This window comes from Aspergillus pseudotamarii (assembly GCF_009193445.1).
Source record: "Aspergillus pseudotamarii strain CBS 117625 unplaced genomic scaffold BDV38scaffold_25, whole genome shotgun sequence".
NCBI lineage: Eukaryota > Fungi > Ascomycota > Eurotiomycetes > Eurotiales > Aspergillaceae > Aspergillus > Aspergillus pseudotamarii.
This window is the reverse complement of record NW_022475039.1, coordinates 221,844-237,693: the sequence shown is the minus strand read 5'-3', so window position 1 is coordinate 237,693 and position 15,850 is coordinate 221,844. Positions and strand designations below refer to the sequence as shown.

The following is a 15,850-nucleotide window of genomic DNA, read 5'->3' as shown; positions in this document are numbered from 1 at the left end:
ATATATTTGGTTTATCCACCTAGTCCGGAAGCCCATCTGATAAATGAATTGGCCAATCCCAAGACGCATAGAGCGAAATCACCTCATATAGTAACCATATCATATCATTCACCCTCTCATAGTCCATGGTATCTGCAAGGGCGTCGATCATGTACCGCCTTGAACTCCCACGAACACAGCTATTCGTGGGAATTGCAGCCGTCAAGGCATCGGTACAGAATATAGAAATATTTATTTCGCACAATACCCATTGAAGTAAACTTCTTCTTAACTAGAAACCGTCTGTCTAATTCTCACATTCATACAGTAGCGATTCCATAAGGGAGAGAAACAAGAGTTCTCTCTAGCACCTGATTGCTGGTTCCATTCAGCGACCATGGCAGAACTGACAGCCAGAAGTGACAAGGACTCTGTGCAACCACCTTTGTCGCAGGCGGTTGGATATATAGTCGTAGTGGTCATTGGCCTGATCATCGCGTTTCGTATGCGAATTCCGTACATTTGCGACTACGGGCAAATATGGCAGGCTCACTAACTTTGTCTTAGCGATGATGCTTATCACGAAAGTCCTCAAGAAGACAACGGGAGAGGACAATAAAAAGACAGAAATGTTGGGTTTCAGTGGATGTTGGTTTGACCAAGTTATGCTAATGGCTTAAAGGTTCATGACAGCGAATCGAACTGTTCGGACCGGCTTAACAGCATCAGCTGTGATATCCGTATGTCTCCTCCTATACGACTGATAGTCACGTCATGAAAAGCCTAACCAAAAGACACAGTCCTGGCTTTGGACAACAGCTATGCTGGGCTCATCCTTTGTCGGATATGACTATGGTGTAGCGGGCCCATTTTGGTTTGCTGCTGGATGCAGTCCGATGATTGTGTTCTTCGCCCTCATTGGAATATCCTGCAAGCGCAAAATCCCAGAGGCACATACTTCTCTTGAAGTGGTTAGGATCCGATACGGTATAATTTATTTACCGCTGTGGCTCCACGCTATGCTAACTTGATCAGGTCGGACCGCTCATATTGTATTCATGACACTCTGTCTGGTCAACAATATCTTCGCCTGTGCGAACATGCTCCTCGGAGCCGCTGCTGTCATATCTGCTGTGTGAGTAGCGTCTTTTTGGTAGTGCCCAGATCGTCTAACACCAGAACAAGAACCGGTATGCACATTATCGCTGCCACGTTTCTTCTGCCCGTTGGTGTGACTGTCTATACTTTTGTTGGTGGTATTAAGGCGACGTGAGTAGACCGTTAAATCCACTGGACAATGCAGACTTACACAGCGACGCAGCTTTCTCACCGACTACTTCCACACTGCGATCATTCTTATCATTGCCTGCTACTTTTCCATCAAAACGTTCACATTTGACGAGGTCGGTTCCATCGGCAAGTTATACGACCTCGTCCAAGCTGCCGCGCAAAGACACCCTGTCTCAGGGAATCATGATGGGACATACTTGACGATGACATCTAAAGGAGTAGGTCGTCCATATATCGCACTATCAGCCACGCTGACACAATCTCTAGGCGATGCTCTTCGGGATCCTGCACATTTGCTCCAATTTTGGCCTTGTTATTGTAGGTGCAACAACTCATGTATTGGACCGATAATACTAATACTCTGCCAGATGGATACAAGCTATTTCATCAAGGCGTTCTCCGCCGCCCCATCCTCGGTAGTCCCAGGATACACGATTGGAGGCATCGCATACTTCGCCATTCCCTGGGCACTAGGAACTATCATGAGCTCCGTAGCTATCGGCCTAGAAAACCAACCATCCTTCCCTACATATCCTAGAGTAGGTACTTCCCAACTGTACCGTCGTACCCAATCCTAACGACCATATACAGAGAATGACCACAAGGGAAGTCAGTGGAGGTCTCGTCCTACCATACGCCGCCATGACAATCGCAGGCAAAGGCGGAGCAGCAGCAATTCTTCTGATTACGTTCATGGCCGTGACATCGACACTTTCCGCACAAGTAATTGCAGTCAGCTCCATTCTCAGCTTCGACGTCTATCGCGAATACTTCAACCGAAATGCATCCGATCGCGACATCATTCGCTCCAGTCACTTCGGTGTGATTTTCTTCGCTGCGTTCTCGGCGGGATTTAGTACCATGCTTCACTATGTTGGGATCGATCTTGGTTGGACTTTATATATGCTCGGTAAGTCCTGAGAATCCACGATACACCCTATCCTGCCATGGTATAAAGCACGGGTACTGATTGACGCCCAGGCGTCGTAACATGTCCCGGCATCTTCCCAATGGCATTCACCATTCTCTGGCGTCGCCAAAGCACTGCCGCTGCTATTCTCTCCCCAGTCCTAGGAATGGCAACAGGGATCGGCGTCTGGCTTGGAACAGCCCAGCACTTCTACGGATCCGTTTCTGTTTCCGCGACGGGCCAGATACTGCCATGTGTGTATGGGACAGTTGCATCTGCATTCTCGCCTATTCTATATTCCGTCGTTATCACACTAGTTCGCCCACAGAACTACGATTGGAATGATTTCAAAAAGGAGAAACTTGCACTAGAACGGCTAGAAAGCGATTTGACAACCGTGCACAGCCACCAAAAGGGTGCCCGACAGGAGAGCACATTAGAAGAAGGTGGTCGGTATACCTCCGCGTTTGATCCGCAGGAATTGAAACGATGGGGTCGCATTGCGGCATTTTGGTCCATTGCGACGTTTCTCGGTCATTGGGTTATTTGGCCGTTGCCGATGTATGGGTCTAAGTATGTTTTTGGGAAGGGGGTATGTATCAATATCTTGATCTGGAGATTTCCTTCTGGCTTCTGAGCTGACTTTACTTTGTAGTTCTTTTCTGCGTGGGTTATTGTCGCTATTATCTGGCTTTGGTTGACTATGCTGGTGGCTATCTTGTATCCTATTTTTGATGGTGGTATACAGCAGATCAAACAGATTTATCGGGGTGTGAGATCTAGTAATGGGACAAAGGAAGCTATCGGACACGAAACCTCGTTGTCTCCTTCGATACGCGATACAGCAGAGGAGATAAAGAGAGAAGACCGAACTTAGTGCTCGCTCTCGGTGATATCCGTCTCCTGGTTCGTTTCGGGCAGCGAGTACGTCGTTACATGTTTTGTGATGCTATTGATGGTGATATCACCCATCCATAATCATATAATCATCTATTCTGTCCAAGTCCCACAATGCAATGTTACTGCAATCTACAGCAGAAAGCAAGAACCAAGATCACCCCCCAACACTGTGACTATCCCTCATATCCCCCCTAACCTTCACCAACCTCGCAACCTCCTTCGCCATATCAGTCCCCAACCTCTCGAACCCTTCAACGACACCCTCCCGATCCCCCCGTTTTCTCTCCTGACTCATCTTAACCTTTCCCTCAATCCTCTCAACCTCCACACTCAACCCCACAATATTCCTCTTCAACACCTTCAAATACCCCTCCGGCGCCTCATCCACTCTCCACGCCTCCTCCCTCCCATCCTCCCCAGTAAACCCCATAATATCCCTCTCACAATGATCCGACAAATCCCGCAACTGCTGATCCAGAAACTCCCCCGTCTCTTTGACCTCGGGATCAAAATACGCAGTCAAGGTACCATAAACCTGGACTGTACTGTAATTCCACGTCGGGGCTACTTTGCCCGTGACTGGTTTCGTCTCCGTGTAGAATTTGGGTGTCACGTAGTGGTGATGTGGGGAGGTGAAGAGGATCATGATTTCTTGAGATAGGGGGGAGCCGGAGTTGGAGTTGGACTCTTGAAGGGAGTCGATTATGGCCTTGGATTGCGGGTTTTGGCGGGCGATGTGGCCTCGGAGTCTTGCTTTTGTGGTTCCATTGGATTGGTTCGGAGAGTCGAGGATCCAGGGGATGTGGGTGGACTGGAGGAGGGGGTAGAGGGTTGAGGGGATTGCAGTTGTCAAAATGCCTAGGGGGTTGTTGCGGATGAATTGGTAGAGTGTTTCTGTGTTGTTCTCGGCATAGACAGGTTGGTTGTACATTTTGTAGGTCCTTCGGGTGTGTTGTAGTCCTGTTGAATTGGCCGTCTTTCTCTAGTGTTACTGTTGATGCGCTGGTTGATAACCGATAAGATGATCCGATAAGATAAGGTCATCCATTGCCTCGGTTGTGTCGGTTTAATGTCCGGTCAGGCCGATAGAAGTCTAGAACAAGGTTGAACAAATATGTTATGGCTGATCTGAGAGAAGATGTCACCATCGTATCCCTAATTGTACACTTGGAACTGACATTCTACTGTCATATTCATGATCATTCACGACTACGTGGTGGATGGTCGTACCAGCCCGCCTTCTCGTTACAAGTACATTGTCTGTCAATCAGAACCCATTGTAATTATAAGGGGCGTCTAGTGCATTTTCCAAAAGCATAATCGTGGAGAACACCAATAGAGGATCTTGCTATTTTGCTATATCTTGAGATTATGATAGCTCAATCAACAACGGTCTTGATCCAATGGATCTGCCGAGGAATGATGGATTTCTATCGGAACTTTCGTGGCATATAGATCATTTTGTACTATACAGTAAATAACTAATTTAATGACTGAATCTGTCTATAAAGCAGCTCGATGGATGGCTAAATGCTTAATGGGCATGCTTGGTCTATTAAGTATACCATATAGCACTGATCTGGGTACTTGAGTAAATTCCATAATGGTAAAATCTCAAACTAACATCATTTTGCTTACTTGGGGCATTCGTGCAAACAAGATTGGCTCTTTCAAGGCTCAATGCTAGGGTAATCACAAAATATCGTACATATAGTCAGAAATTGGAATTAGACTATCCCCACAAGCGAATTCATATTGCCGAGCTTGATGGCACCGGATATGGCAGCGCCAAATTAATCAACCTCTTGTAGGTCTCGACCTTCCAGTGTGGGTGAGGATGTTTTGGAAGCTGTGAGAAGGAGGTGGTTTCCAGTGAATAGACCTGCGGCTGATAGTCCCTGGGTGCGAAATAGGTTGAGGTGCTTTCCACGGGCTAGCTGAGAGGCCATTACAGCTGCCACAGACCCCGGTAAAATTTCTTGCAGACGTTGCGAGAGTTCTATGCCAATGGGGGCTGCTGGGGGTGTACGGCTTGAGGATGAACTATACTCATCCCTCCACTCGCAAATAACATTATCGAAGGCTCTGGTATGCGGGTTAGTAGGCCCTAATACCTTCCTGCACAACTCTAAACATTTTTCCATTTGAGACAATGCATCCTGAGGTTTCCCCTGAGATTTCCAGGTGTAGGCTAAGTCTGCCATGCTGGTTAGAGTATCGGGATGCTCTGTCCCTAAAGCTGCTCTTCTTCCCTCAATAACTTGGACGTCTAATTTCTCTGCTTCGTTCCACCGTCCCTGATTGTGGTAGATTGATGCTAGGTTCGACATGCCGGTAAGAGTATCAGGGTGCTCCAGCCCTAAGACTGCCGTTCTTTTCTCTATAACTTCGACCCCTAATTCCTCTGCTTCGTTCCATCGTCCCTGATTGTGGTAGATTGATGCTAGGTTCGACATGCTGGTTAGAGTATCAGGATGCTCTGTCCCTAAGACTGCCGTTCTTTTCTCTATAACTTGGACCACTAATTCCTCTGCTTTGTTCCATCGTCCCTGATTGTGGTAGATTAATGCTAAGTTCGACATGCGCGCAACAGTATCAGGGTACTCCGCCCCTAGGGCTGCCATTCCTGCCTCCATGGCTTGGATCTCTATTTTCTCTGCTTCATTCCATCGTCCCTGACTTTGGTAGATTAATGCTAAGTTCGACATGCTGGTTAGAGTACTGGGATGCTCAGCCCCTAGGGCTGCCGTTCTTGCCTCCACAACTTGGACCTCTATTTCCTCTGCTTTATTCCATCGTCCCTGATCCCTGTAGACTTTTGCTAGGGTTAACATGCTGGTGAGAGTATCAGGGTGTTTTTCCCCTAGAACTGCTTTGCTTCTGTCTATAACTTGGACACCCAATTCCTCTGCTTTATTCCATCGTCCCTGATCCCTGTAGACTTTTGCTAGGGTTAACATGCTGGTGAGAGTATCAGGGTGTTCTTCCCCTAGAACTGCTTTGCTTCTGTCTATAACTTGGACACCCAATTCCTCTGCTTCATTCCATCGTCCCTGACTCCTGTAGATCGATGATATGATCATCAAGGTGGTCAGAGTCACGTGCTCTGGAACATCTCTGTCTTGACAAATCCTCATCACCGTTCTATATAGTACCTCCGCTTCGTGATATCTTGCATCACTATCAAGGCAATTTGCAATCTTTACAATCAACTCGATATATTGTTCCTGTTGTACAATTAATTCACTATCATGCACCAGTGTCAATGCATGAGGGAGGTATTCTCGCCAAAGTGCTCGATTGGTATAGTCAGCATCTGGAAACATTGTTTGCATACGATCTGACACTCTTTGGATCCAGTACCCAAATCGTCCATTCTTTCTAAGCCAGTTCCGGGTTGCAATATGCACAAGTCTATGCATACTTATATTCAAGTCTTGGCTATTGGTGAATGAGTATGCATTTAGGAGTCCTAAGGCGTCAAGGGTTCGTTTCCTAGATTCTTGGGGAGGAAGAAGAGAGTGAGGAATATTTCGTGGATCGATACAGGACATGAAAGATAGATAATCAGCTGCCAGTTGATCTTGATCTTGAATCTGCTGAAACGATATTAACCAGGTGGTGATCACGGGGTTCCGGATATCCCTATAGCGCCCTGGGTCCCTAAAGTCTTCACTAAGGAGCTCGACAGAGTCTTGTTCCTTCTCTTGAAAAAGCATCAAGTATGCAGATAGACTTAGGCGCTTTTTGTTTATATATGCCGACGCTTGCGCGATTGCTAATGGAAGGAATGCCAGCTGTTCTAGGAGAGTACTTGTTGTAACAGGGTCATCGAGCAGGTCTTTTTGTAACAGTAAACTCTCCAGGATGTCCGATGCAGTTTCTTTATCCACATCGGGAAGAGTAATCATATTGGATGCTGTCAGGTCAACCGCAAGTTCTCCATTGCGGGTAGTGAATAAAATACGACCTTGGTCACTCTGAGGGAGGATATCCTCGAGAGCTGCGGTTGCATCATTATTTGCGAGCCACATCTCTCTATCATCCGCATTATCAAAAATTAGAAGCCATTTTCCTGCACGCTCAGAGCTGAGGTATATTTTAATCTTTTCTTTGACTTCTGCTGGCTTCACGTCATGAAATCCGAGTGTCTGTACAATATTCAGAAACGTCTGTTCAATCATCGCATGACTTGTACATGGAACCCAGAAAACCGAGCATTCCTTGTCTCGGTCCCGTATGCGGTGTGCCACCTCTAGGGCCACTTGTGTCTTTCCAATCCCTCCCAAGCCGGTGATTGCAATCCTCTTGGGCCCATTTGGCATTGTAATTAGCTCTTCTAGCTCGATGATTTCGGCCTGGCGACCAACAAATCTTGGATTCCTATCCAGCGAGACCACCCAGTGTCGTTCTTTATTGCTCTTCAGCGACTCAGATTCTATATAGTAAGCAGGTACGACAGACAAAAGCGATTTTGCATAGGCCGCTGCTGTCAAAGCTGCGTATCCTTGCCACTCTTTTTGCTTATGCGAGTCACAATAGTCGCAGATTCCTCGGATCACAAGCGTCGGAAGATCGTCCATGATGCCTGCGGCTTCCATCTCAAAACAGAGTATCCCATGTCGTTGAGCTAGACGATCCCGTGTTTCCGAGTCTTTCATTACCTGATCGCCCGACGCAATCAACCCGTAGTGGATGAATGGGGCCCTGGTATCTCGCCGTTGTTGTTTGACCAATTGCTCCTTGTCACACTTTTCACAGGTATCTCCTTGGTCGCCATGATGATAGGACGAATGAAAAAGAAAATCTGTCTCTTGTTCTGGAGTTGAAAATTTTCGATTCATCTCGGGATTCCGTTCCAAAACTTCCGACACTATCTTGGGAACGTCGTCCCTATCCCCAGTCATCTGCTTTGCCTCGAGTCGACTTATCTGTGTCAAAAGAGTCTGTGGTGGTTTGTTTAAGGAGCCTGTTGGCTCTAGCTGTCCACCTTGAACTGCCTTGCCATAATCATACTGTATCACCCCACTATATCTTCCAACCGGTTTACTGACCACCACATCGCCTAATCGAATATCATTGCCCCTACCCGGGACCCCGCCCCCAATTCCCACCATCAGTCCGAATTGAAGCTTTGGAAAGGTTGAACGCATGCGGGATACGACGTTTGCGGCAGACACCTTTCCGTATACGCCAGCTGGTAGGCAGGCGATGACGATAAAATGGCCGTTCAATTCGCCAAGTTCATAGGCATTTGGATCTGTGGAGGCTTTCGGCAGGGGAGTGTGAGCCTTGGTCAGCATAGCGCAAGCCGCTGCCATCTCCAACGGCAAGGCGCATATCCACGCGATTGTGTACTGATCATGCGTCAAGGATGCCATGGTATGTTCAAACTAGGATTAAGATAGCAAGTTCACGCCCATTTGTTCCAGAAAACCATAAACCTAGACGGAGGAATGGGTTTTTTTTTGCCCTCTTACGGGCAGGAGGCTGGGGACGGAGGGGTAAAAAGATAACCACGTGTTCCTGCAAGGCTGCGCACTTTTGTGTACTTTTGCTTAGTGGCCTCGGCATAGTGCATATACGGCATACTCAGGAGCGTATATCATAATTGGACAGGTATATCAATAATGATTCGATCTTATTTTGGCAAGCTTTTCTCCTGCCCATACTCCTGGAGATAACTCGCCAAGCCGGTGGTTAATTCGATGTCCAGGATATATTAGCACGGGGTTCCGACTCCTGCGAAGGAAGCCTTGTCGCGTCCCACGGGATCGGGATTCGCAACTCCTACAGCAAAACGCCGTGATGAGCAAGTAATCAAGCAAAACCAAACGAATTGCTTACAGTGGAACTCCAATACTGTTTATAGTGTATATTTGTTCATTTTTGTGCATACTAGTACTGGTGTGCGGCATTCAAATCAGAGTTTACCAGTGTGGAGAGGAAATATATATAGTGTTGTATAGACATGGTCTACAAGTATACAGATAGTAAAGCATGTAATCATTTAACTCTAACAGAAATATAGAATTAGTTACAAGAACCAGCTTCACACCCTCAAACTCCCTCGGATCGGGTGCTTAAGGGACTTTTATATGGTAATCCACGGCAGTTGGATTGCTTATGAGAGTGTTTTACTACAATTTAGAAGGATATTGCCATAATCAATACCCCAGGTATCGCCACAAACTATACCGACTGCCCGAGTAAAGCTCACATATCTTAAATCATACAAGGAATATACATCATAAATGTTTGCCTCAGAGTACTAGCACCTTCCGGCTGTTCCGTTAGCCGAAACAATGTCATCGGAGATCTTCTCGGCCAGCATGTCTGCGAATATAAGGTTAGCTCAAGCAACATGCCACGCGTCACGACTACTTACACACGACTGACTGCGGGTGTCCAGGAGGAAGAAGCGGAAATGCACTTGCATCGACAACACGCAAGCCATCAACCCCGAACACCCTTGCTTGAGGATCCACAACTGCCATTGTATCCTTTGCTGTCCCCATCTTACAAGTGCAAGCGGCATGCCAGATGGTCATCATGTTATCTTTAACAAACTCCAGGATTTCGGCATTAGACCGCACGCGGTTCCCTGGATAGTATTCGTGTCCAGTCAGTATAGGCGCCATGGCACGGCTCTCAAAGGCCTGCCGTGTTCGCTTGAATGTTGCAATTGCCACTTCCTGATCCGTTTCAGTAGAAAGCCAATTCGGGTTGATAGTTGGAAGGTCAGCGGTGTCTGCCGACCGGATCGTTACGTTGCCTCGGGATGTTGGAGCGACCAGCACGCCGACTATGGATGCGTAATCATAGCCATCCCTGGGTTGAACCAAGACAGGCTTGGAAACGTTACCGACATATGCCGCCGTGGATAGATACTGCATGAGCACGTTAGCGAAGTACCTTCCTCGCAATATGGATTGGGTCGTATAATAAAGGAAAGGACGGGTATTACATACCTCTGCCTCAGGCCAGTCACTGGGAAAGCGTGCTAGATCCTGCAAAGTTTGTTCGGAGAAGTTAGCCCGCAGGCTACTTGGGATCTTCTCCCATGCTAGGTAATCCGTGACCGGGCTGGTAAAGGGTCCTTGATGGAAGATAACAGCATTGGCCGCTTGAGTGAGCAAGTATGAAACACTCGTCACGACGGTCGACGCCGTTGGCATCCGAACCCGGTAGGACGGGGCGAACAGAGGATGGTCCCACATATTCTGGCCGACTCCAGGACGGTCAGCTAGAACAGGTATTCCATGATCTTGGAGTGTGCTTGCCGGGCCAATGCCGGACACCATCAGCAGCTGAGGTGATTGGAATGCACCCGCAGACACAATAACCTCTTTCTCGGCATGCAGCGTGAACTCACCGAGTTTACCTTTAGCTAAAACGCCGGTGGCACGTTTTTGAGAATCGAACAAGATCCTCTTTGCCTGTACATAAGTATATGTAGTTAGACGAAGAGGTTTCGTTTCATGAAATGAGCTTTCGGAACTGCTTCGTTTTTGGTCCTGCGGTCGGATAGTGCTTGTGCAATACTGTGCTCCCAGCAAAGCCCCCAGGTTGAACTCATCCCGGTCCTGGATTCCGATGGCGTTCATTGCGAGTCTCACCCAGGATGAGAACGCCATTGCGAAGTTGGAGTACGACGCGTGCAATGGCCCTCCTTGGGGATCGTAAGCGGCTGGATCGAACGATGGAGTTGAATTGGGAAACCGCGTTAGCTGGTTGGGGGGCGTAAAGTGGACACTCCTTTTGAAATAAGGCAGAACGCGGTCAAAGGTGTAGCTACAATCACCTACAGCAGTGGCCCATTGCTCCATGGCACCTCGTGTTGGTCTAAGTATCAGTGAACGGATTAGCCGATCTGGGCTCACATCGCCTCTTGTCACCACAAGTGAAAGGGAAGTATACCGTTGATAGATCATGAAATTCAGCGCTGACCTTCACCTCTGTTTAGTTATTCAGCAATGTAGGAAGTGTATCGGATGACGTACGATCCACCGAGACATTTTCCTCGGGCATAGTGGATAGCTCGATTGTTCGCCCCAGGCTGATTTTCGGTTACAAATCCCCAATCAATACTGAACCTGTTCCGCGGATCTGACCCAACAGGGATGATGTCTGCTAAGGGAATAGCAGCAAGGGATTGGTACTCGTAGAATCCACCAGCTTCGACCAGCGCAACGGTATAGGATTTCTGTGCTAGGCGAGTGGCCACGACGATACCCGCGGTACCGCCTCCAACGACAACATAGTCGAATCGTCCGTCACGGAGCAAGCTATCAGATACACCTGGCTGGCCGCTGGATGTGGGGGCAGCGATTGTATGAATCAGGCACCAATGCAGAGCAAGCAATACCAGGACTACTCGACGAAGCATGTTGATGGGTGGTATACTCGACGTATCAGTAAACAGAGGATTCGGTCACGAAGTTCAGGGTCTGGTGTCTCGGGTCATATAAGTGAAGAAGGACTAAGGTGAGGAGGCAGAGCACGTTGCGTGGTTGTTGTTGAAATCTTCTGTGCTTTCAGTAAAACGGCACTCATGCCTACTTCATATGTTTTCGCTTTAACCTATGATCCCGTCCTGGTAGCTTGGACGGTTATCCCTTTATTCCGCGAAAGGCAAGAGCATTTGACATGGAATAAGATATCTTCCACATCAGCAATAAATGCTGTCGTCTGTATTAGGCAACTTCGACTGGCCCTGCAGTTTTCAGCCTATAACCACGTGAACATACGCTCACATGCTCTGGCTGTTGTCCAGGTCTACACCATCTTCGGCGGTTCATTTTGTTGTTCGGAGACAATGTTGTTGATAAAACAAGGTGGAGTGAGGCAAAAGCTCCCTGTTATCATGGGGCGACTCAGGTAAGTATTATAGGAGTCGACGAAGGTGTATGGCGGACAAAATAAGCGAGTATATGCTATTCACTGCCCTGAATTCAAAGAGTGGAATGAGGACTAAGCTCAAGGCATAAGGGCTCACTGCGAGTGCGGTTTATACCATCAATTAGACAGGCATGGTTAAAATATAGGCATAGATGTGTCGTCTTAAATTACGCCTAGAATGATTGGCACAGTGTATCTTCCAGCTTGGAAACCAGTCTTAGACGGATATGATATCCATTTAATCATATAAACCCGGCATGACTAGATTATGGATACGTTAAAACTGATACAGTTGGCAAGAAACCTTGGCTACGTTAGCCCAGGCGAAATTCGACCACGCAGGTTAAGGGCAGAAAAAGAGACGTTTGAAAGTCACTGTAAAGAAGTTTTATAGACGAAGGAGGAGAAAAATAACTCTCGACGAGAATCGCGAGAAAAGTACTTTCACATAGGACAATGGTAGTGCTGCGGGGGAGGAGAGATCTGCCGCCCGTTGGGGATCCTCACTTGGTGGTATCATGTGTGCCTGCGCTGGTCGCCACGTTGGGATTGTATGTAAGCATTCATGTGCTTCCATATCTCCCAGGCAGTTGGATGGTAGATGTGATCATATCCAAACGTGGCCGAGGCTTCTGTGACATAACAGATCGACATATAGAAGCCAGTTATCGGCAACGACTCTATCTTCAGAGGCCATGTGAAGATAACACCTCATATGTGGCCAGTGAAAAGCTGGATACTCACCTCTAGAGCGTATTAATACCCATAATAGTGTCATCGTAGTGTCAGATGCACGGCAGCGACGTCGAGCCTTAGCCTATATTGACATTGTTCACTGATATCGGGTAGGACGGAAGTGTACGAAGAAGTCGAGAGCTACAAATAAAGAATAAGCGCTACGTGTGGCGGAATCGCCAGTATGTATTGATTCCTGTTGGAGATGCGCATATGGTAAGGTTTACGCATACTGGTCGACTGTCTCATGTGTCGAAACACAGCCAAATCCGTCTAGAAAGGTTACGCAACCTTAATCCATTTGAGTGTCTATTCTTTTTCTATACATATCACGCTTATTATTCAACATGACTCGTGGTAAAAACACGCACATCAGTAACATTTCTGCCTGGCATATACATATGATCAAATAAGATTGTGCCTTGTAATTCCGGTATATGTTCACGGTTATTAGATGTTATAGTGAAGCCTAATGAAAATGATGAGCATGGTATGACTGATGCAATGTATTATGATGAGGTTTAACCGAGAGTATATCAAATCGCAATGCTTACCCAAAATGGTTATCCAACCAGTTCGGGTATAGCGACACTTGGCCCACGGCGAAAAATGATTAGAAAACATAATAATGATAAAAATAATACTAAGAAGCGACTGGCATCATAGTCAGGGGCCAGGGCATTAGGCTAGCAAATTCGCAACTCTTACTCGTCTCGGCAACCAGCAGAGGTGGAGCGCGATCGTCGCCCGTTTCCCGGTTCGGGAAATTTGGTTCCAGTAGAATCAGGTCCACTTCGCCATACATTGACTGATGTCCAGATGACAAGCCCTCTCGCTGGTCCCAACTGTCAAGTCCTAGTTGCCCACAGGAACAGTCATGCCGGAGGTAAGCAGGATACATGATCCAGGTTGTATTTTCACTTCTGTGTCTGCCTATTGGACTGTTCCCCAACGGGTTTGTATCCCGATCCATGCGTTTCATGGGAAAGGCCCCACTAAAAAGTGCGGAACGGATAGGTAAAGAGTTAGACTGACGGTTACATGGCACCCAAATCTTGGACGCGGGGAATTCAATACAGTGTCTGCATGCGCCGTGGATCATCGCGCGATTCATGATAGACTACAGAGCTTTTGACAAGGGTCTAGTGTGTCTCAGAAGATGACTAGGCATGAACCAGAAGGACCTAATCGAAGATCGCAGCAGTCTAAAAGTCAAAGAATCAGGCCATTCTCAACACTTTGAACGTCCGAGGCACATTGATGCGGGGAATACTGAATAGCTAGTGACTGACATCATGTGGATAATGAACGGGCTCATGAAACAGGCACAGTAAAAGGTGTCCCATGGCGAACTGCTTTCCTTGTATAGCTTAGTCGCTCGCTAATCACGAACTAAAATCATTCAACACGTTACTGGGGCCAACTAGTGACCCCTTTTTGGGTTCGATCTGCAGTGGGTTCACGTCCCCCATTTCCTTGTCAACCCAAAGTACAACCTCATTCACATGCCGACTGTTGGGATCGACCGAAGATCTAGCGGCCAAGTCAGGAGCTATCTGATATTAAATAGCAAGACCCTACCCCCGTCCCCACGGGGTACAACGTTCTCTCCCACAGATCAAAACATCACGCAAACAGTCGTCATGAGCGGCCATCTGAACCCGAAGGACTCGATGAAGTCCACATGGCGTCAGCTAGATCACGCCGAATGGACCATCTTCCACTGGTTCTATGAGATACTTGGTATCCATCCGGTGACTTTGGACAAAGAGGTACCTGTTCACGATAAGCAAGAGAAGGTGCCCTACATGGCGGAATGGCATACACACCGCTGGGTGCTCATCCACTCGTTCATTCCGATCGCTATCCATCATGTGTATACGTCTTATACCGGTCACAACCTAAGCCCCCTGGCTGCCTTCGTCTTTTATAGTGCGGCTTTCAAGGCCATCGCCATTCATGAGATACACATCCTTCGTCGCTTGGGTCATGCTCTTGGATTCCTCGATGGCGACCAGCACGAGCGGGATGGGGTGCCGGATGTCGGTGTGCAGAAGGTCGTCCACTCACTGGTCTCGACCTCGACCTTTCGCCCTATGTTCACCGTGTTCCTCAGCTATCGCGCCAGCCAACCGCCGTCGACTATGAATTGGCTCTGGCTCCCCCTCGAAGCCGGACTTTACGGAATCATCCTCGACTTTTGGTTTTATTGGTATCACCGGTTGATGCACGAGGTCAACGGTCTCTGGAAATACCACCGGACCCACCACCTGACAAAGCACCCCAATCCACTCTTGACCCTGTACGCCGATACTGAACAGGAGTTCTTCGATATTGCCGGCATTCCGCTCATGACCTACTTCAGCATGAAGCTGATGGGCTTCCCTATGGGTTTCTACGAGTGGTGGATCTGCCACCAGTATGTTGTTTTTGCCGAGATCGCGGGGCACAGCGGCCTCCGTCTGCACACCGTACCACCCAATACCCTCTCCTGGCTCCTCCGGATCTTCAATGCCGAACTGATCATTGAAGACCATGACATCCACCACCGCCGGGGATGGAAGAAGAGTGCTAACTATGGCAAACAAACCCGTCTGTGGGATCGTGTATTCGGCACATGCGGAGATCGGGTTGAATGCTACAGGGACAACATCGACTACGATACCCAAATTTCTATGCCATTGATTTGATTGGACAAACTCAAAAGACGTGACATTTACGGAGAATATGAGACACGTGGGCGGAAGATATCAGAGATCAGGGGAACGGGGAGGGATCGACCCTGTGATTGGTTGACTCTATCCATGAAATGATGTATTGGTGCATATACCCATTTTGCTTTCATTTACTGTATGAATCCTATACAAGAGCCCAACGGGGCAGACAGACATCTATAATGATATTGACGAATTAGAGAACTCTATCCCAAGTTGTTACTGAGACCATTATGCCGCATACAAACCATACTACCGTAAGGATGGAACCATCCGTCGCCGCCAACTGTACCTTGCACTATATATAGCACGAGAGATAGGCTCTCGGTCTCCACGAGGCACTCCAAGAGCCGAGTATGAAGATCTGCTTCGGTCATCAGCCCTGGACCTGACTCGAGAAAACAATGTGAGCGCATTATGT

General features: G+C 47.7%; 5 protein-coding genes across 5 annotated transcripts; 2 read left to right on the top strand and 3 right to left on the bottom strand.

Annotated features, from left to right (window-relative positions):
- Positions 1-376: 376 nt before the first annotated feature.
- On the top strand, positions 377-3,232 carry BDV38DRAFT_292685 (sodium:solute symporter family protein; the record flags this gene model as incomplete). Its single annotated transcript, XM_032062063.1, has 12 exons — positions 377-482; positions 547-610; positions 662-719; positions 780-966; positions 1,015-1,114; positions 1,165-1,248; positions 1,301-1,487; positions 1,537-1,587; positions 1,638-1,808; positions 1,861-2,179; positions 2,251-2,771; positions 2,835-3,232. The coding sequence occupies 12 exons, from the start codon at positions 377-379 to the stop codon at positions 3,054-3,056; spliced, it is 2,070 nt and encodes a 689-aa protein (XP_031913835.1). The 3' UTR covers positions 3,057-3,232.
- A 1-nt stretch (position 3,233) lies between these two features.
- Positions 3,234-4,010, bottom strand: BDV38DRAFT_292684 (FMN-binding negative transcriptional regulator; the record flags this gene model as incomplete). Its single annotated transcript, XM_032062062.1, has 1 exon — positions 3,234-4,010. One exon carries the CDS (start codon positions 4,008-4,010, stop codon positions 3,234-3,236), a length of 777 nt encoding a protein of 258 aa, XP_031913834.1.
- An 862-nt stretch (positions 4,011-4,872) lies between these two features.
- BDV38DRAFT_282704 (uncharacterized protein) lies at positions 4,873-8,460 on the bottom strand (the record flags this gene model as incomplete). Its single annotated transcript, XM_032059851.1, has 1 exon — positions 4,873-8,460. The coding sequence occupies one exon, from the start codon at positions 8,458-8,460 to the stop codon at positions 4,873-4,875; it is 3,588 nt and encodes a 1,195-aa protein (XP_031913833.1).
- An 890-nt stretch (positions 8,461-9,350) lies between these two features.
- On the bottom strand, positions 9,351-11,468 carry BDV38DRAFT_271076 (GMC family oxidoreductase; the record flags this gene model as incomplete). The annotated part of the gene is made up of 4 exons (XM_032057251.1): positions 9,351-9,415; positions 9,468-9,969; positions 10,051-10,924; positions 11,083-11,468. 4 exons carry the CDS (start codon positions 11,466-11,468, stop codon positions 9,351-9,353), a joined length of 1,827 nt encoding a protein of 608 aa, XP_031913832.1.
- Positions 11,469-14,358: 2,890 nt separating this feature from the next.
- Positions 14,359-15,405, top strand: BDV38DRAFT_292681 (sterol desaturase family protein; the record flags this gene model as incomplete). Its single annotated transcript, XM_032062061.1, has 1 exon — positions 14,359-15,405. The coding sequence occupies one exon, from the start codon at positions 14,359-14,361 to the stop codon at positions 15,403-15,405; it is 1,047 nt and encodes a 348-aa protein (XP_031913831.1).
- Between the last annotated feature and the right edge of the window lie 445 nt (positions 15,406-15,850).